The 21,029-nt window shown below is 60.4% G+C and overlaps 2 protein-coding genes across 2 annotated transcripts; both read left to right on the top strand.

Moving 5' to 3' along the window:
- Positions 1-765: 765 nt before the first annotated feature.
- LOC128782598 (5-aminolevulinate synthase, erythroid-specific, mitochondrial-like) lies at positions 766-7,973 on the top strand (the record flags this gene model as incomplete). Its single annotated transcript, XM_053933004.1, has 4 exons — positions 766-952; positions 2,703-2,971; positions 4,967-5,126; positions 6,418-7,973. Coding segments are annotated over 4 exons (771 nt in total), but the record flags the coding sequence as incomplete, so codon positions are not given.
- Positions 7,974-8,502: 529 nt separating this feature from the next.
- On the top strand, positions 8,503-16,102 carry LOC128782597 (vasopressin V2 receptor-like). Its single transcript, XM_053933003.1, has 4 exons — positions 8,503-8,594; positions 10,529-10,942; positions 12,655-13,645; positions 15,725-16,102. The coding sequence occupies exons 1-4, from the start codon at positions 8,589-8,591 to the stop codon at positions 15,877-15,879; spliced, it is 1,566 nt and encodes a 521-aa protein (XP_053788978.1). The 5' UTR covers positions 8,503-8,588; the 3' UTR covers positions 15,880-16,102.
- The last annotated feature ends 4,927 nt before the right edge of the window (positions 16,103-21,029 follow it).

Below are 21,029 nucleotides of genomic sequence, written 5' to 3'. Positions count from 1 at the left end.
AAAATCCCCAGAAAGCCACCCAAATCCCCCAAATTCCCCTAAACACCCCAGAAAATCCTCCCAAATCCCAAAAATCACCCCCAAATTCCCCCAAATCCCACAAAATCCCCCCAAAAACCCCCCAAAATTCCCCCAAATCCCCCCAGAGTTCCCCATGTTCCACCATTCTCCAGAGCGCCCCCCGGTGTTGCCCTGCGCCATTGCACCCGCTCACCCCAAAATCCACCTAAAATCCCCACAAAAATCCCCAAAAAATCCCCCAAAAAATCCCCAAAATACCCCAAAACCCCAAAATCCCCCAAAAATCCCCCCAAATTCCCCAAAACCCCAAAATCCCCCAAATTTTCCCCCAAAATCACCCCAAATCCCCCCAAATCCCCCTAAAATCCCCCCAGTGTGTCCTATGTTCCACCATTCTCCAGAGCGCCGCCCGGTGGTGCCCTGCGTCATTGCACCTGCTCACCCCAAAATCCCCCAAAAATGCCCCAAAAAATCCCCAAAAAATCCCAAGAAAATAAAAAAAAATCTCCCCAAAACCCCCAAAATACCCCAAATCCCCCCAAATTTCCCCAAAATCCCACAAAATCACCCCAAAATCACCCCAAAAATCCCCCCAAATCCCCCTAAAATCCCCCCTGTGTGTCCTATGTTCCACCATTGTCCAGAGCGCCCCCTGGTGGTGCCCAACGTCATTGCACCCGCTCACCACAAAATCCCCCTAAAATCCCCAAAAAATCCCCCAAAAACCCCCAAAATCCCCCCAAATTTCCCCAAAAATCCCGCTCAGGCTCGATCGCGCCGCTTGAGGAGCTCTGTGACGTGGCGCACGCCCACGGAGCGCTGACCTTCGTGGACGAGGTTCACGCCGTGGGGCTCTACGGGCCCCGGGGCGGCGGCATCGCCGAGAGGGACGGGGTCAGCGGCAAGGTGGACGTGGTGTCCGGGACCCTCGGTACGGGGGGACCCCCAAACTGGGGGGGGGCACCCCAAAAATGGGGGGAACCCGAAAATGGGGCAGGCTGAAATGGGGGGACACCCCAAAAATGGGGGAGAGGGGACCCCAAAAATGGGGGCAGAAGGGACGGGGAGCCTCGGTATGGGGGGACCCCGAAAATGGGGGGAGGGACACCCCAAAAATGGGGGGAACACGAAAATGGGGCAGCCAAAAAAAGGGGGACACCCCAAAATGGGGGGAACACGAAAATGGGGCAGCCCAAAAATGGGGGACACCCCAAAAATGGGGGGAGAAGGGACGGGGAACCTGCGTAAGGGGAGATCCCAAAAATGGGGGGACACAGAGAGCTTCGGTACGGGGGGACCCCCAAACTGGGGGGAGGGACACCCCAAAAATGGGGGGAACACGAAAATGGGGCAGCCCAAAAATGGGGGGCACCACAAAAATGCGGGAGAGGGGACCCCAAAAATGGGGGCAGAAGGGACGGGGAGCCTCGGTACGGGGGGACCCCCAAAATGGGGGGAAGGGACCCCAAAATGGGTGGGGGACCCCAAAAATGGGGGGAGGGAGCCTGGGTGCGGGGTGGGCACCCCAAAATGGGTGGGGGACCCTAAAAATGGGTGGGGGACCCCAAAAACGGGTGGGGGGCCCCAAAAACGGGCGGGAAGAACACCCCAAAAAAGGGTGGGGGACCCCAAAAATGGGTGGGGGACCCCAAAAATGGGGGGTGGGTGCCCCAAAATGGGTGGGGGGACACCCCAAAAAAGGGTTGGGGACCCCAAAAATGGGGGGGGAGGAGACCCTAAAATGGGTGGGTGACCCCAAAATGGGTGGGGAGAACACCCCAAAAATGGGTGGGTGACCCCAAAATGGGTGGGAGGACACCCCAGAAATGGGGGAAGGGAGCCTGGGTGCGGGGTGGGCATCCCAAAATGGGTGGGGGACCCCAAAAATGGGGGGGAGGACACCCCAAAAATGGGTGGGGGACCCCAAAATGGGTGGGGAGAACACCCCAAAAATGGGTGGGGGACCCCAAAATTGGGGGGGAGGAGACCCCAAAAACGGGTTGGGGACCCCAAAATGGGTGGGGAGAACACCTCAAAAACGGGTTGGGGACCCCAAAAACGGGTGGGGGACCCCAAAAATGGGTGGGAGACCCCAAAATGGGTGGGGAGAACACCCCAAAAACGGGTGGGGGACCTCAAAAACGGGTGGGGGACCTCAAAAACGGGTGGGGGACCCCAAAAATGGGTGGGGGACCCCAAAATTGGGGGGGAGGAGACCCCAAAAACGGGTTGGGGACCCCAAAATGGGTGGGGAGGAGACCCCAAAAATTGGTGGGGGACCCCAAAAACGGGTGGGGACCCCAAAAACGGGTGGGGGGACCTCAAAAATGGGTGGGGGACCCCAAAAATGGGTGGGGGACCCCAAAATAGGTGGGGAGAACACCCCAAAAACGGGTGGGGGACGCCAAAAACGGGTTGGGGACCCCAAAAACGGGTGGGGGACCCCAAAAAACGGGTGGGGGGCCCTCAAAACGGGTGGGGGACCCCAAAAACGGGTGGGGGGCCCTCAAAACGGGTGGGGGACCCCAAAAACGGGTGGGAGCCACCCTCGCCACGATGGCTGATACCAAAACCGGGGAGGGCGGGACGGGGAGCACCCCAAGAGCCGGGGGTGCCCTCCGGCTAACGGGGGGGGTCCCCGGCTGATTTGGGGGTGCCCCCCGCCCCCCGTGTGCCCGCAGGGAAGGCGCTGGGTGCCGTGGGGGGGTACATCGCGGGGGGGGCGGCGCTGGTGGACGCCGTGCGCTCCTTCGGGCCCGGCTTCATCTTCACCACGGCGCTGCCGCCCGCCGTGCTCGGGGGGGCCCTGGCGGCGCTGCGCGTGTTGGGGGGGCCCGAGGGGGGGTCCCTGCGCCGCTCCCACCAGCGCAACGCCAAACACCTGCGCGTGCTGCTGCGCGACCGCGGCGTGCCCGCGCTGCCCGCGCCCAGCCACATCGTGCCCGTGCCCGTGAGTGCCCGCCGAGGGGGGTTTGGGGGGGATTTGGGGGGATTTGGGGGGACTTGGGGGTCTCTGGGGGATGCCCGCGCTGCCCGCGCCCAGCCACATCGTGCCCGTGCCCGTGAGTGCCCGGGGATGGGGGCTTGGGGGGATTTTGGGGGGATTTGGGGGGATTTGGGGGGTGCCCGCGCTGCCCGCGCCCAGCCACATCGTGCCCGTGCCCGTGAGTGCCTGGGAATGGGGGCTTGGGGGATTTTGGGGGGATTTGGGGGGATTTGGGGGGTGCCCGCGCTGCCCGCGCCCAGCCACATCGTGCCCGCGCCCGTGACTGCCCGGGGATGGCATTTTGGAGGGGTTTGGGGGGGATTTTGGGGGTTTTTATGACATTTTGGGGGGATTTGGGGAAGGTTTGGGGGGATTTTGGGGGTGTTTGATGGACTCTGGGGAGGATTTGGGGGATTTGGGGGGATTTTGGGGGTCTCTGGGGGATGCCCGCGCTGCCCGCGCCCAGCCACATCGTGCCCGTGCCCGTGAGTGCCCGCCGAGGGGATTTTGGGGGGTCTTTTGGGGGGATTGTGGGGGGATTTTGGGGATTTTCTGAAATTTTGGGGGGATTTGGGGAAGGTTTGGGGGGATTTTGGGGGTGTTTGATGGACTCTGGGGAGGATTTGGGGGGGATTTGGGGTTTTTTGGGGGGATTTGGGGGGATTTTGGGGGGATTTTGGCTGATTTTGGGGTGCTCATTTTGGCGTGATTTTGGCTGATTTTGGGCTGATTTTGGGCTGATTTAGGTTGATTTTGGGTTTATTTTGGGGTTATTTAGGATGATTTTGGGGTGATGATTTTGGGGCTGGTTTTGGCTGATTTGGGGGTTATTTTTTGGGGTGATTTTGGGGTTGTTTTGAGGTTATTTAGGATGATTTTGGCGTGATGATTTTGGCATGATATTGAGGTGATTTTGGGGTGATGATTTTGGCCGATTTTGGGGTGATTTTGGGGTGATTTTGGCTGATTTTGGGCTGATTTTGGGGTTATCTAGGATGATTTTGGGGCAATGATTTTAGGGTGATTTTGGGGCTGATTTTGGCCACTTTTGGGGTTGTTTTAGGGTTATTCAGGATGATTTTGGCTCATTTTGGGCTTTTGACTGATTTGGGGGTTATTTTGTCTGATTTTGGGGTGATGATTTTAGGGTGATTTTAGGGTGATTTTGGGGTGGTTTTGGGGTAGTTTTAGGGTTATTTAGGATGATTTTGGAGTGATGATTTTAGGGTTATTTTGGGAGTGATTTTGGGGTGATTTTGGGCCGATTCTGGCTGATTTTGGGGTTGTTTTGGGGTTGTTTTGGAGTTATTTAAGATTATTTTAGGATGATGATTTTGGGCTGATTTAGGATGATTTTAGGATGATGATTTTGGGCTGATTTTGGGGTGATTTTGGGGTGATTTTGGCTGATTTTAGGATGATGATTTTGGGTGATTTTGGGGTAATTTTGGGGTGTTTTTGGCACAGGTGGGTGACGCGCTGGCGGCCACGCGGCTGAGCCGGGCCCTGCTGAGTGGGGGCTGCTCCTGCGGGATTTGGGGGTGATTTTGGGGTGATTTTGGCTGATTTTAGGATGATGATTTTGGGGTGATTTTGGGTTAATTTTGGGGTGTTTTTGGCACAGGTGGGTGATGCGCTGGCCGCCACGCGGCTGAGCCGGGCCCTGCTGGAGCGGGGGCTGCTCCTGCGGGATTTGGGGCTGATTTTGGGCTGATTTTGGGCTGATTTTGGGGTTATTTAGGATGATTTTAGGATGATGATTCTGGGGTGATTTTGGGGTAATTTTGGCTGATTTTGGCACAGGTGGGTGATGCGCTGGCTGCCACGCGGCTGAGCCGGGCCCTGCTGGAGCGGGGGCTGCTCCTGCGGGATTTGGGCTGATTTTGGGGTGATTTAGGATGATTTTAGGATGATGATTTTGGGGTGATTTTAGCCGATTTTGGGGTGTTTTTGGCACAGGTGGGTGATGCGCTGGCGGCCACGCGGCTGAGCCGGGCCCTGCTGGAGCGGGGGCTCTTTGTCCAGGCCATCAACCCCCCCACGGTGCCCAGGGGGGGGGAGCTGCTGCGCATCGCCCCCACCCCCCAGCACAGCCCCCAGATGATGGAGCACCTGGCAGGTGAGGGGGGGGCACCGGGATATGGGGGGGGCACTGGGATATGGGGGGGGGATCGGGATATGGGGGGGGGGCACCGGGATATGGGGGGGGGCACTGGGATATGGGGGGGGCACCGGGATATGGGGGGGGCACCGGGATATGGGGGGGGCACCGGGATATGGGGGGGATCGGGATATGGGGGGGGCACCGGGATATGGGGGGGGGCACCGGGATATGGGGGGGGCACCGGGATATGGGGGGGATCGGGATATGGGGGGGCACCGGGATATGGGGGGGGCACTGGGATATGGGGGGGGCACCGGGATATGGGGGGGATCGGGATATGGGGGGGGCACCGGGATATGGGGGGGGATCGGGATATGGGGGGGGATCGGGATATGGGGGGGGCACCGGGATATGGGGGGGGCACCGGGATATGGGGGGGACATCGGGATATGGGGGGGCACCGGGATATGGGGGGGGTCATTTGGGGGGGGTCAGTGGTCACTCGGGCGGGGTCAGCGGTCACTCAGGGGCTCAGTGGTCACTCAGGGGGTCAGTGGTCACTCGGGGGGGTCATTGGCCATTCTGGGGGCTCAGTGGTCACTCGGGGGAGGTCAGTGGTCACTCAGGGGGTCAGTGGTCACTCGAGGGGCTCAGTGGTCACTCGGGGGTTCAGTGGTCACTCAGGGGCTCAGTGGTCACTCTGGCTCTCAGTGGTCACTCAGGGGGGTCATTGGCCATTCTGGGAGCTCAGTGGTCACTCGGGGGGTCACTCGGGGGGGTCAGTGGTCACTCAGCGGCTCAGTGGTCACTCCGGTGGGGTCAGTGGTCACTCGGGGGGGGTCATTGGCCATTCTGGGGGGTCAGTGGTCACTCGGGGGGGCTCAGTGGTCACTCAGGGGGGATCATTGGCCATTCTGGGGCTCAGTGGTCACTCGGGAGGTCACTCGGGGGGGGTCAGTGGTCACTCGGGGGGGCTCAGTGGTCACTCAGGGGCTCAGTGGTCACTCGGGGGGTCACTCGGGGGGATCAGTGGTCACTCAGCGGCTCAGTGGTCACTCCGGTGGGGTCAGTGGTCACTCGGGGGGGTCACTGGTCACTCGGGGGGGGTCAGTGGTCACTCAGGGGCTCAGTGGTCACTCCGGTGGGGTCAGTGGTCACTCGGGGGGGGTCATTGGCCATTCTGGGGGGTCAGTGGTCACTCGCGGGGGGTCAGTGGTCACTCAGGGGCTCAGTGGTCACTCGCGGGGTCACTCGGGGGGGGTCCCCGCTCGCCGGGTGCCCCCCCTGACCCCGTGCCCCCCCCCAGACCAGCTGTCCGAGTGTTGGGGGGCGCTGGGGCTGCCCCGGGACTCGCCCCTGGGCCCGGCCTGCGCCTCGTGCCAGCGCCCGCTGCACCTCTCGCTGATGAGCGCCTGGGAGCGGCAGCACTTCCAGCCGGGGGGGGTCCCCGCCACCGCCTGAGACCCCCAAAACAGCCCCAAAAAACAGCCCAAAAATGGAGCGACTCGCCCCAAAAACCAGCCCAAAAATGGAGCGACTCACCCCAAAAAACACCCCAAAAATGGAGCGACTCACCCCAAAAACCAGCCCAAAAATGGAGCGACTCACCCCAAAAAACACCCCAAAAATGGAGCGACTCACCCCAAAAACCAGCCCAAAAATGGAGCGACTCACCCCAAAAAACACCCCAAAAATGGAGCGACTCACCCCAAAAAACAGCCCAAAAATGGAGCGACTCACCCCAAAAAACACCCCAAAAATGGAGCGACTCGCCCCAAAAAACACCCCAAAAATGGAGCGACTCACCCCAAAAAACAGCCCAAAAATGGAGCGACTCACCCCAAAAAACACCCCAAAAATGGAGCGACTCGCCCCAAAAAACACCCCAAAAATGGAGAGACTCATCCCAAAAAATACCCCAAAAATGGAGCGACTCACCCCAAAAAACACCCCAAAAATGGAGCGACTCACCCCAAAAAATACCCCAAAAATGGAGCGACTCACCCCAAAAAACAGCCCAAAAATGGAGAGACTCATCCCAAAAAATACCCCAAAAATGGAGTGACTCGCCCCAAAAAAACACCCCAAAAATGGAGCGACTCACCCCAAAAAACAGCCCAAAAATTGAGAGATTCATCCCAGAAAACAGCCCAAAAATGGAGCTGATCCCCCCCAAAAACACCCCCAAACTGCAACGAGCTGTCCTGAAAAAACACCCCAAAAATGGAGCGACTCACCCCAAAAAACAGCCCAAAAATGGAGCGACTCACCCCAAAAAACACCCCAAAAATGGAGCGACTCGCCCCAAAAAACAGCCCAAAAATGGAGCGACTCACCCCAAAAAACAGCCCCAAATCCCCAGTGCTCCCAGTGCTCCCAGTATATCCCAGTTTGGTCCCAGTTTGGTCCCAGTTCCATCCCAGTTCCCTCCCAGTGCTCCCAGTCCATCCCAGTTTGGTCCCAGTTTGATCCCAGTTGCTCCAAGTTCCATCCCAGTTGCTGCCAGTCCCTCCCAGTCCATCCCAGTCGCTTCCAGTTCATCCCAGTGCTCCCAGCGCTCCCAGTTTGATCCCAGTCCCTCCCAGTCCCTCCAGTCCCTCCCAGTCCCTCCCAGTCCATCCCAGTCCCTCCCAGTCCATCCCAGTCCATCCCAGTTTGATCCCAGTCCATCCCAGTCCCTCCCAGTCCATCCCAGTCCATCCCAGTTTGATCCCAGTCCATCCCAGTCCCTCCCAGTCCATCCCAGTCCATCCCAGTTTGGTCCCAGTCCCTCCCAGTCCCCCCCAGTCCCCCCCAGTCGCTCCCAGTCGCTCCCAGTCGCTCCCAGTACAAACACCAATAAACCAGTTTGGCACTGGTGCCGCTCCCGTCTCTTTATTGGGGCTGGGGGGGGGTCCCCAAATCCCCTCCCCCCCTCCCAGTGCTCCCAGTCCATCCCAGTATAAACCAGTTCCCTCCCAGTTTGGTCCCAGTCCATTCCCAGTCCCTCTCAGTCCATCCCAGTCCATCCCAGTCCATTCCCAGTCCATCCCAGTTTGGTCCCAGTTTGGTCCCAGTTCATCCCAGTCCATCCCAGTTTGGTCCCAGTCCATCCCAGTCCATCCCAGTCCATCCCAGTGCTCCCAGTCCATCCCAGTCCTTCCCAGTTCCCTCCCAGTGCTCCCAGTTTGGTCCCAGTTTGGTCCCAGTCCCTCACAGTTTGGTCCCAATCCATCCCAGTCCATCCCAGTCCCTCCCAGTCCATCCCAGTCCTTCCCAGTTCCCTCCCAGTCTCTCCCAGTTCCGCCCCACCGCCCCTGCTGGCGCCCCCGCCCTTATCAAGATTTTGGGGAATGCGGTGATGACGTCACGCCCCGGGGGGTCCCCCTCCCCCCCCCCTCCCAGTGCTCCCAGTGCTCCCAGTGCTCCCAGTGCCGCGCGGGCCATTCCCAGTTCCAGCAGCGCCCCGAATTGGGGCGGGGGGACCCCGGAACCGGCATGGAGGTGCGGGGGAGGGGAATAGGGGGGGACCCCGAAATTGGGATGGGGGAGGGGCGGGGGGGAGGGGCAGGGGGAACCCCAAATTGGGATGGGGGAGGGGCGGGGGACCCCGAATTGGGATGGGGGAGGGGCGGGGGGACCCCGAATTGGGATGGGGGAGGGGCGAGACCCCGAAATTGGGATGGGGGAGGGGCGGGGGGGAGGGCCGGGGGGACCCCGAATTGGGATGGGGGAGGGGCGAAACCCCGGAATTGGGATGGGGGAGGGGCACGGGGGGGGGGGAACCCCAAAATTGGGATGGGGGAGGGGCGGGACCCCGGAATTGGGGTGGGGGAGGGGCGGGGGGGAGGGGCGGGGGGACCCCGAATTGGGATGGGGGAGGGGCGGGGGGGAGGGGCGGGGGGACCCCGAATTGGGATGGGGGAGGGGCGGGACCCCGGAATTGGGGTGGGGGAGGGGCAGGAAGGAGAGGCACCCCAAATTGGGATGGGGGGAGGGGCAGGGGGGTCCCGGTCGTGGCTGATCCCCCCCCCAGAACCCCCCCGGGACCCCCCCAGACCAAATTTATCCCCCGGGACCCTCCCAGACGCCCCCAGACCCAATTCCCCCCATTTTAACACCCCCAGACCCAATTTTCCCCATTTCTCCCCATTTTGACATCCCCAGACCCAATTTCCATCCATTATGACACCCCCAGACCCAAAATTCTCCCCATTTTGACGACCCCAGACCGAATTCCCCCATTTCCTCCCCATTCCCCCCATTATGACACCCCCAGACTCAATTTTTCCCCATTATGACACCCCCAGACCAAATTTCTCCCCCATTCCTTCATCTTTCCCCCGTTTTGACACCCCCAGACCCAATTTCCCCCCATTTTGACACCCCCGACCCAATTTCCCCCATTTCCTCCCCATTTCTTCCCATTATGACACCCCCAGACCCAATTTCCCCCATTTTGACACCCCCTGACCCAATTTCTCCCCATTTTAACACCCCCAGACCCAATTTCTCCCCAGTTTCTCCCCATTTTGACACCCCCAGACCCAATTTCTCTCCATTATGACACCCCCAGACCCAATTTCCCCCCATTTCCTCCCCATTCTTCCCATTATGATGCCCCCAGACCCAAATTTCTCCCAATTTGACACCCCCAAACCAAATTTCTCCCCATTTTGACACCCCCAGACCCAATTTCTCCCCAGTTTCTCCCCATTTTGACACCCCCAGACCCAATTTCTCCCAATTTCTCCCCATTTTGACACCCCCAGACCCAATTTCTCCCCATTTTTCCCCATTATGACACCTCCAGACCCAATTTATCCCCCATTCCTTCATCTTTCCCCCGTTTTGACACCCCCAGACCAAATTTTCTCCCCATTATGACTCCCCCAGACCCAATTCCCCCCATTTCCTCCCCATTTCCCCCCATTTTGATGCCCCCAGAACCAATTTCCCCCATTTCTCCCCATTTTAACACCCCCAGACCCAATTTCCCCCCATTATGACACCCCCAGACTCAAATTTCTCCCCATTTTGACACCCCCAGACCCAATTTCTCCCCAATTTCTCCTCATTTTGACACCCCCAGACCAAATTTTTCCCCATTTTCCCCCATTTTGATACCCCCAGACCCACTTTCTCCCCATTTTGACCCCCCCAGACCCAATTTCTCCCCATTTTGACACCCCCAGACCCAATTTCCCCCCCATTTCTCCCCATTTTGACACCCCCAGACCCAATTTTTTCCCCAATTTCTCCCCATTTTGACACCCCCAGTCCCAATTTCCCCCCCATTTCTCCCCATTTTGACACCCCCAGACCAAATTTTTTTCCCCCATTTCTCCCCATTTTGACACCCCCAGACCCAATTTTTTCCCCATTTTCCCCCATTATGACACCCCCAGACCCAATTTCCCCCCTGTCCCCCTCCCCAGACGCCGCCCCCGGCCACCCCCGCTCCCCCGCGGGACGCGGCGCTGGCCGCGGCCGAAATCTCCGTGCTGGCTCTGCTGCTGCTGCTGGCCCTGAGCAGCAACCTGCTGGTCCTGCTGGCCCTGCGCGCCCCTCCGCGAGCCCCCCGCGGGCCCTGGCGAGCCCCGGCGCTGCCGGCGCGGCCGCTCCGCCGCTACCTGCGGCACCTGAGCGTGGCGGACCTGGCGGCGGCGGCGGGGCTGGTGCTGCCGCAGCTGCTGTGGGACCTCACGGATCGGTTCCGCGGCCCCGACCCGCTCTGCCGCCTCACCAAGTACCTGCAGGGCGTGGCCATGTTCGCCTCGGCCTACGTGGCCGTGGCCATGGCTTGGGATCGCCACCGGGCCATCTGCCGGCCCATGGGAGCGGCCGGCAGGGCGAGGAGGGGGCGGCGGCGGTGCTGGAGGTGGGGGCGTGCGGGGGATGCTGGGGGGACTGGGGGGACTGGGAATGCTGGGGGGAATGGGGGGAATGGGGGGAATGGAAGGACTGGGAGCACTGGGGGGATTGGGGGGAATGGGGGGACTGGGAATACTGGGAATACTGGGGGGAATGGAAGGACTGGGAGCACTGGGGGGATTGGGGGGAATGGGGGGACTGGGAGGATTTGGGGGACTGGAAGGACTGGGGGGACTGGGAATACTGGGAATACTGGGGGGAATGGGAATACTGGGAGGATTTGGGGGACTGGGAATACTGGGGGGATGGGGATACTGGGGGGACTGGAAGGACTCAAGCAACTGGGAGGACTGGGAGAACTGAGGAGACTGGGGGGACTGGGAATACTGGGGGGAATGGGAGCACTGGGGGCACTGGAGGCACTGGGGGGAATGGGAGGACTGGGAATACTGGGAGCACTGGGAGCACTGGGAGCACTGGGGACAATGGGGACAATGGGGACAATGGGGACACCAGGACAAAGGGACAGTCCGAGTGCTGGAGGTGGGGCAGGGGACAGAGGGACACTGCTGGGGACACTGGGGACACTGGGAGGACTGGGAGCACTGGGAATGGACTGGGAGGGGCTGGGGACAATGGGGACAATGGGGACATTGGGGACACTGGGGACACTACAAGAACTGGGGGGACTGGGGACAGTGGGGACACCGGAGTGTGGGGACATGGGGACACTGGGGACACCGCTGGGGACAATGGGGACACTGGGGACACCCCTGGGGACAATGGGGACACCGCTGGGGACACTGGGGACACCGCTGGGGACAATGGGGACACTGGGGACACCCCTGGGGACAATGGGGACACCGCTGGGGACAGCCGGGGAGGGCCACGGAGACAAGCGGGGTGCTGGGGGTGGCACTGTGGGGACACCGGGAGTGGCACAGGGGGACACTCGGGCTGCTGGGGCTGGGGACACAGGGACAGCAGCGGGGACAGGGCGCAGGGACGCAGGGACACCTGGGATGGCACCTGGGAGCCGGCTGGGGGCTGGGGACACGGGGACAGCGGGGACAGCGGGGACAGTGGCACTGCCACAGCCCCTCTGTGCCCCCCAGGCCCCTGTGCCACCCCCGTGTCCCCAAACCTCCGCGTCAGCCCGGTGTCCCCAAGCCCCAGTGGCACCCCAGTGTCCCCCAGTGTCACCCCAGTGCCACCAAGCCCCAATGGCACCCCAGTGTCCCCCAGTGGCACCCCAGTGCCACCAAGTCCCAATGGCACCCCAGTGTCCCACCGGGTGTCCCCAATGTCCCTCCGTGTCACCCCGGTGTCCCCAAGTCCAAATGCCACCCCAGTGTCCCCCAATGTCACCCCAATGTCCCCAAGTCCAAATGCCACCCCAGTGTCCCCCAGTGTCACCCCAGTGCCACCAAGCCCCAATGGCACCCCAGTGTCCCACTGTGTCACCCCAGGGTCCCCAAGTCCCAATGTCACCCCAATGTCCCCCCATGTCACCCCAGTGTCCCCCAGTGTCACCCCAGTGCCACCAAGTCCCAGTGGCACCCCAGTGTCCCCCAATGTCACCCCAATGTCCCCAAGCTCAAATGTCACCCGAATGTCCCCAAGCCCCAATGCCACCCCAGTGTCCCCCAATGCCACCCCGGTGTCCCCATCCCCCCCCTTGTCACCCCAGCTGCCCACAGGGTCCCTGTCACAGGCCACCAGGGGGGGCTCTGGGGCCACCACAAAGAGCAACTGGGCCACCACAGAGGTGCCTCAACTCCCCCCAGCTGGCAACCCTGGGGCCACCACGGGCGGTTCCTGGGCCACCAGGGGGGGCTTTGAGGCCACCACGGGAATGCCTCAACCCCCCGCAGCCGGCGACTCTGGGGCCACCAGGGCGAGCTGCGGGGCCACCATGGGGGCCTCTGCGGCTACCACAGGAGGCTCCTGGGCCACCACAGGCGACTCGGGGCCCACCACGGCGAGCCGCGAGGCCACCATGAGGGACTCTGGGGCCACCACGGGTGTGCCTCAACTACCCCCAGCCAGCGACTCCGGGGCCACCACGGGCGAGTCCTGGGCCACCACGGGGGGCTCTGGGGCCACCAGGGCGAGCTGCGGGGCCACCATGAGGGCCTCTGCGGCTACCACAGGAGGCTCCTGGGCCACCACGGGCGACTCGGGGGCCACCACGGCGAGCCGCGGGGCCACCAGGAGCTGGTGCCGGGCGGCCGCGCGCCGGGCTCGCTCGGGACTCGCCGGGGCCCGCTCGGCGCTGGCCCGGGCTCGCCGGCGCTGGGACGCGCTGGCCACGGCCTGGGCTCTGGCCCTGCTCTTCGGGCTACCCCAGGTGGGCATCTTCGGGCAGCGCGAGGTGGCCCCGGGCGAGAGCGACTGCTGGGCCACCTTCGCGCAGCCCTGGGGAGCCCGCGCCTACGTCACCTGGGTGGCGCTGGCCGTGCTGGTGGCCCCGGCCGTGCTGCTGGCCGTGCTGCTGGCCGCCGTGGCCCGCGCGCTCCGGGGGCCACCGCGCCTCCCCGGTGGCCACGGCGGGCTCGGCAGGGCCAGGGCCAAGAGCCACCGCATGGCCGTGGTGGTGCTGGGCGTGTTCGTGCTCTGCTGGACGCCGTTCTTCTGCGCCCAGCTCTGGGCAGTGTGGGACCCCCGGGCACCCACCGAGGGTGAGACTGGGGACACGGGGACACCATGGGGACATTGGGGACACGGGGACATGGGGACATTGGGACATTGGGACATTGGGACATCATTGGGGACATTGGGGACACGGGGCTCTGCTGGACGCCGTTCTGCGCCCAGCTCTGGGCAGTGTGGGACCCCCGGGCGCCCACCGAGGGTGAGACTGGGGACACGGGGACATGGGGACATTGGGGACACGGGGACATGGGGACATTGGGACATTGGGGACACCATGGGGACATTGGGACATTGGGGACACCATGGGGACACTGGGGACACGGGGCTCTGCTGGACGCCGTTCTTCTGCGCCCAGCTCTGGGCAGTGTGGGACCCCCGGGCACCCACCGAGGGTGAGACTGGGGACACGGGGACACCATGGGGACATTGGGGACACCATGGGGACATTGGGGACATTGGGGACACAATGGGGACACTGGGGACATTGGGGACATTGGGGACACCATGGGGACATTGGGGACACGGGGACATTGGGACATCATTGGGGACATTGGGGACATTGGGGACACCATGGGGACATTGGGGACATTGGGGACACGATGGGGATATTGGGGATATTGGGACATTGGGGACATGGGGACACCATGGGGACATTGGGGACACCATGGGGACATTGGGATGTTGGGGACATTGGGGACACCATGGGGACACCATGGGGACATTGGGGACATTGGGGTGACAGAGCCATGGGGAGGTGACAGCAGAGGTGACACCGCCACGGGGACACCGGCACAGGGCGGTGTCACCCCGCTGTGGGGTGTCCTTGGGGCCATCCACGAGTGTCCCCAATGTCCCCATGCCCCAACGTCCCAATGTCCCCTCAATGTCCCCAATGTCCCCAACCCCCCCATGTCCCAATGCCCCCAATGCCCCCAATGTCCCCAATCCCCTCAATGTCCCCGATCCCCCCAATGCCCCCAATGTCCCCGATGTCCCCGATGTCCCCAATGTCCCCTCAATGTCCCCGCTGTCCTCTCAATGTCCCCATGTCCCTGATGTCCCCTCAATGTCCCCAATGTCCCCAATCCCCCCATGTCCCCAATGTCCCAATGTCCCCATGTCCCCGATGTCCCCAATCATCCCGATGTCCCCAATGTCCCCTCAATGTCCCCGATGTCCCCAATCCCCCCAATGCCCCCGATGTCCCCAGTGTCCACAATGTCCCCTCAATGTCCCCATGTCCCCGATGTCCCCAATGTCCCAAATCCCCTCAATGTCCCCGATCCCCCCAATGCCCCCAATGTCCCCGATGTCCCCGATGCCCCCAATGTCCCCGATGTCCCCGATGTCCCCATGTCCCCTCAATGTGCCCATGTCCCTGATGTCCCCTCAATGTCCCCGATGTCCGCGATGTCCCCTCAATGTCCCCGATCCCCCCAATGCCCCCAATGTCCCCGATGTCCCCAATGTCCCCGATGTCCCCAATGTCCCCGATGTCCCCAATGTACCCAATGTCCCCTCAATGTCCCCGATGTCCCCTCAATGTCCCCAATGTCCCCAATCCCCCCATGTCCCCAATGTCCCAATGTCCCCAATGCCCCCAATGTCCCCGATGTCCCCTCAATGTCCGCGATGTCCCCTCAATGTCCCCAATCCCCCCAATGCCCCTGATGCCCCCGATGTCCCCAGTGTCCCCAGTGTCCCCAATGTCCCCTCAGTGTCCCCAATGTCCCCAATCCCCCCGATGCCCCCAATGTCCCCGCTGTCCCCTCACTGTCCGCGATGTCCCCGTGTCCCCAATGTCCCCTCAGTGTCCCCTCAATGTCCCCGCTGCCCCCTCAATGTCCCCAATGTCCCCGATGTCCCCTCAATGTCCCCATGTCCCCTCACTGTCTGCGATGTCCCCATGTCCCTATGTCCCCTCACTGTCCGTGATGTCCCCTCACCGTCCCCGTGTCCCCTCACTGTCCGCGATGTCCCCATGTCCCTGTGTCCCCTCACTGTCCCCTCAATGTCCCCTCACCGTCCCCGTGTCCCCTCACTGTCCGCGATGTCCCCATGTCCCCGTGTCCCCTCACTGTCCCCTCAATGTCCCCGTGTCCCAGGGCCGGCGTTCACCATCCTGATGCTGCTGGCCAGCCTGACGAGCTGCACCAACCCCTGGATCTCGGCCGCCTTCAGCGCCAGCCTGGCCCGCGCCATGGCGCGCGTCCTCTGTCCCTGCCGCCACCACCGCGGGGACAGCGGGGACAATCGGTGACACCGGGGACAGCGGGGACAGCGGGGACAGCGGGGACAGCGGGGACAGCGGGGCCATGGCGCGCCTGCTCTGTCCCTGCCGCCACCACCGCGGGGACAGCGGGGACAATCGGTGACACCGGGGACAGCGGGGACAGCGGGGACAGCGGGGACAGCGGGGCCATGGCGCGCCTGCTCTGTCCCTGCCGCCACCAACGTGGGGACAATCGGTGACATCGGTGACATCGGGGACAGCCGGGACATCGGGGACAGCAGGGACAGCGGGGACAGCGGGGCCATGGCGCGCCTCCTGTGTCCCTGCCACCACCAACGCGGGGACAGTCGGTGACACTGGGGACCTCGGGGACAATCGGGACATCGGGGACATCAGGCACACAGAGTGACACGGGGCCATGGCGCGCGTCCTGTGTCCGTGTCGTCACCCACGAGGGGACAGTCGGGGACAATCGGTGACCCAGAGTGGCATCGGGGACAATCGGTGACATCGGGGACATTGGTGGCACAGGGTGACACAGGTGTCACCCAGCGGGGGTGACGCTGTGGGGGTCACACGAGTGCCACCCGATTGTCACCCGGGGTCACCCGGGGTCACCCCGAGGTCACCCGAGTGTCCTCAGGTGTCCCCAGGTGTCCCCAATGTCCCCCAGGTGTCCCCGGGTGTCCCCAGGTGTCCCCGTGGGCGTGGCCCTAAACCTGTGGGGGAGGGGCCACACCGGGATTGACACCTGGGGAGGGGGCGGGGCCTGCCCGCGGGGACACGAAGGGGGCGTGGCTTGTCCGAGGGGATGCAAAGGGGGCGTGGACACAAAGGGGGCGTGGTTTATCCGAGGGGATGCAAAGGGGGCGGGGCCAGAAATCGTAAATGATAAATAATGATAAATAATAAATGATAAATAATGATAAATAATAAATGATAAATGAGAAATTATGATTAATAATAAATAATAAATAAAAATATTAAATAATGAATAATGATAAATTATAAACGATAAATGAGAAATGATGATTAATAATAAAAAATAAATAAAAATAGTAAATTATAAATAATGATAACTTATAAACGATAAATGGGAAATTATGATTAATAATAAATAATAAATAAAAGTAGTAAATAATAAATAATAGTAAAGAATAAACAATGATAAAGAATAAATAATAAACAATAAATTGTAAATAATAAATGATGAGTAAATACAAAGTAATAATAAATAATAAAAATAATAAACGGTAAATGATGAATAATTAATAAATAACAAAAACTAATAAATGATAAATGATAAATGATAAATGATAAATAATAAATAATAAATACTAATGAATAGTAAATAGAAAATAAAAATAATAATTTATAAATAATAATAAATGATAAATTATAAATGATAAATTATAAATTATAAATTATAAATTATAAATTATAAATTATAAAACTAATTAATAAATAATTAAAAAGTAATGAATAATGAACACAGGGAGAGGCAAAATGGGCAGAAATCAGCCCAAAAATGGGAAAAAAGGAGGGAAAATCCCAAAAATGAGAGAAATCGGCCCAAAAATGGGGAAAAATCCCAGAAATCGAGAAAAAATCAGCGCCTCACTTATGGGGCAGAGCCCCCATGGCACTTATGGGGCAGAACTCGGCACTTATGGGGCAGAGCTGCTCACTTATGGGGCAGAGCCCCCATGGCACTTATGGGGCAGAACTCGGCACTTATGGGGCAGAGCTGCTCACTTATGGGGCACAGCCCCCATGGCACTTATGGGGCAGCGCCCCTCACTTATGGGGCAGAGCTGCCATGGCACTTATGGGGCAGAACCCCCATGGCACTTATGGGGCAGCGCCCCTCACTTATGGGGCAGAGCTGCTCACTTATGGGGCAGAACTCTGCACTTATGGGGCAGAGCTCCACACTTATGGGGCAGAAGCCCTCACTTATGGGGCAGAGCCGCCATGGCACTTATGGGGCAGAGCCCCCATGGCACTTATGGGGCAGAAGCCCTCACTTATGGGGCAGAGCTCCACACTTATGGGGCAGAACTCGGCACTTATGGGGCACAGCCGCCATGGCACTTATGGGGCAGAGCTGCTCACTTATGGGGCAGAACTCGGCACTTATGGGGCACAGCCGCCATGGCACTTATGGGGCAGCGCCCCTCACTTGGGCGCCACAGCCCCTCTGGCACTTATGGGGCAGCGCTCCTCATTTAGGGGGCAGAACCCCTCACTTATGGGGCAGAGCTTCTCATTTTGGGGTCACAGCCACCCCATGGCACTTTTGGGGCAGAGCCACCCCATGGCACTTATGGGGCACAACCCCTCTGGCACTTATGGGGCAGAACCCCTCGTTTTGGGGTCACTCCCCACCCCATGGCACTTTTGGGGCACAACCCCTCACTTATGGGGCAGAACTCCTCACTCATGGGGCACAGACCCTCACTTGGGGGGCAGAGCTCCTCACTTGGGGGGCACAGCCCTCATTGCACTTAGGGGCACAGCCCCTCACTTATGGGGCAGAACTCTTCACTTATGGGGCACAGCCACCCCATGGCACTTATGGGGCACAGCTGCTCTGGCACTTATGGGGCAGAACCCCTCGTTTGGGGGTCACAGCCCCCATGGCACTTATGGGGCACAGACCTTCACTTATGGGGCAGAGCTCCACGCTTAGGGGGCACAGCCCCACACTTATGGGGCACAGCTCCCCGTTTTGGGGTCACTTCCCACCCCATGGCACTTATGGGGCACAGCCGCTCCGGCACTTATGGGGCACAGCCCTTCACTTATGGGGCAGAACCCCATGTTTTAGGGTCACAGCTCCCATGGCACTTATGGGGCACAGCCGCTCTGGCATTTATGGGGCACAGCCCCTCACTTATGGGGCAGAACCCCTCACTTATGGGGCAGAATCCCTCACTTATGGGGCAGAATCCCTCACTTATGGGGCAGAACTCTTCACTTATGGGGTAGAACCCCTCACTTATGGGGCAGAACTCTTCACTTATGGGGCACAGCCCCTCACTTATGGGGCAGAACTCCTCACTTATGGGGCAGAACCCCTCGTTTTGGGGTCACAGCTCCCATGGCACTTATGGGGCAGAGCTCCTCATTTTGAGGTCACTCCCCACCCCATGGCACTTATGGGGCAGAGCCCCTCCGGCACTTATGGGGCACAGCCCCTCACTTATGGGGCAGAGCCACCCCATGGCACTTATGGGGCAGAGCCCCTCCGGCACTTATGGGGCACAGCCCTCACTTATGGGGCAGAGCCACCCCATGGCACTTATGGGGCAGGGCCCCTCTGGCACTTATGGGGCAGGGCCCCTCTGGCACTTATGGGGCAGCGCCCCTCTGGCACTTATGGGGCACAACCCCTCACTTATGGGGCACAGACCCTCTGGCACTTTTGGGGCACAGCCCCTCACTTATGGGGCAGAAATCCTCACTTATGGGGCAGAACCCCTCGTTTTGGGATCACAGCCCCCATGGCACTTATGGGGCACAGCCGCTCACTTATGGGGCAGAGCTCCACACTTATGGGGCACAGCCCCCATGGCACTTATGGGGCACAGCCGCTCCAGCACTTATGGGGCAGAGCTCCTCATTTTGGGGTCACTCCCCACCCCATGGCACTTATGGGGCAGAGCGGCTGGTACTTATGGGGCAGAGCCACCCCTGGCACTTCTGGGGGCACAGCCCTCACTTATGGGGCACAGCCCCACACTTATGGGGCACAGCCCTCACTTATGGGGCACAGCCCCACACTTATGGGGCACAGCCCTCACTTATGGGGCACAGCCCCACACTTATGGGGCAGAGCCCCTCTGGCACTTATGGGGCAGAGCTCTTCACTTATGGGGCACAGGCCCTCACTTATGGGGCAGAACCCCTCATTTTGGGATCACAGACCCCATGGCACTTATGGGGCAGAGCTCCACACTTATGGGGCACAGCTCCTCACTTATGGGGCACAGGCCTTCACTTATGGGGCAGAGCTCCACACTTAGGGGGCACAGCCCCACACTTGGGGGGCACAGCCCCTCACTTATGGGGCACAGCTCCCCATTTTGGGGTCACTTCCCACCCCATGGCACTTATGGGGCACAGCCGCTCCGGCACTTATGGGGCACAGCCCCTCACTTATGGGGCAGAACCCCTCACTTATGGGGCACAGCCCTTCACTTATGGGGCACAGCCCCTCACTTGGGGGGCACAGCCCCTCCGGCCCTTATGGGGCAGAGCTCCTCACTTATGGGGCAGAGCCACCCCATGGCACTTATGGGGCAGCGCCCCTCTGGCACTTATGGGGCACCACCCCTCACTTATGGGGCAGGGCCCATTTGTGGGGCGCAGCTCCCGTCCCCTCTAGGGCAGAGCCCCAAACTCCAGAACCAAACCGAGCTTTATTCGGGGTCCCCGGGGGGTTTTGGGGTCCCTGTGAGATTTTTGGGGTCCCGGGGGGTTTTGGGGTCTCTGTGGGGTTTTTGGGGTCTCTGTGGGTTTTTGGGGTCCCCCCCGGTTTTTGGTATCCCTGTGAAGTTTTTGGGGTCCCTCTTTGCGGTTTTGGAGTCCCTGTGGGATTTTTGGGGTCCCTGCGAGGTTTTTGGCGTCCCCGGGGGGTTTTGGGGGTCTCTGTGGGGTTTTGGGGTCCCCCGGGGGAGTTTTGGGGTCTCTTTGGTGTTTTGGGGTCTCCCTGTCGGGTTTTTGGGGGTCCCTCTGTGTTTTGGGGTCCCCCCGGGGGGGTTTTGGGGTCCCTCTGTGGGGTTTTTGGTGTCTCTGTGGCGTTTTGGGGTCCCCCTGTGGGGTTTTGGGGTCCCCCTGCGGGGTTTTTGGGGTCCCTCTGTGGGGTTTTGGGGTCCACCCAGGTTTTTGGGATCTCTGTGAGGTTTTTGGGATCCCTGTGAGGTTTTTGGGGTCCCCCAGGTTTTTGGGGTCTCTGTGTATTTTGGGGTCTCTCTGTGTGAAGTTTTGGGTTCCCCCCCCAGGTTTTTGGGATCTCGGTGCGGTTTTTGGGGTCTCTCTGTATTTTGGGGTCCCCCTGTGTATTTTGGGGTTTCCTGTGTATTTTGGGGTCCCCTGTGTGAAGTTTTGGGATCCCCGCAGGTTTTTGGGGTCTCTCTGTGTATTTTGGGGTCCCCCTGTGTATTTTGGGGTCC

This window comes from Vidua chalybeata, assembly GCF_026979565.1.
Source record: "Vidua chalybeata isolate OUT-0048 chromosome 32 unlocalized genomic scaffold, bVidCha1 merged haplotype SUPER_32_unloc_2, whole genome shotgun sequence".
Classification (NCBI taxonomy): Eukaryota; Metazoa; Chordata; class Aves; order Passeriformes; family Viduidae; genus Vidua; species Vidua chalybeata.
This window is presented reverse-complemented; position numbering and strand designations above follow the sequence as displayed.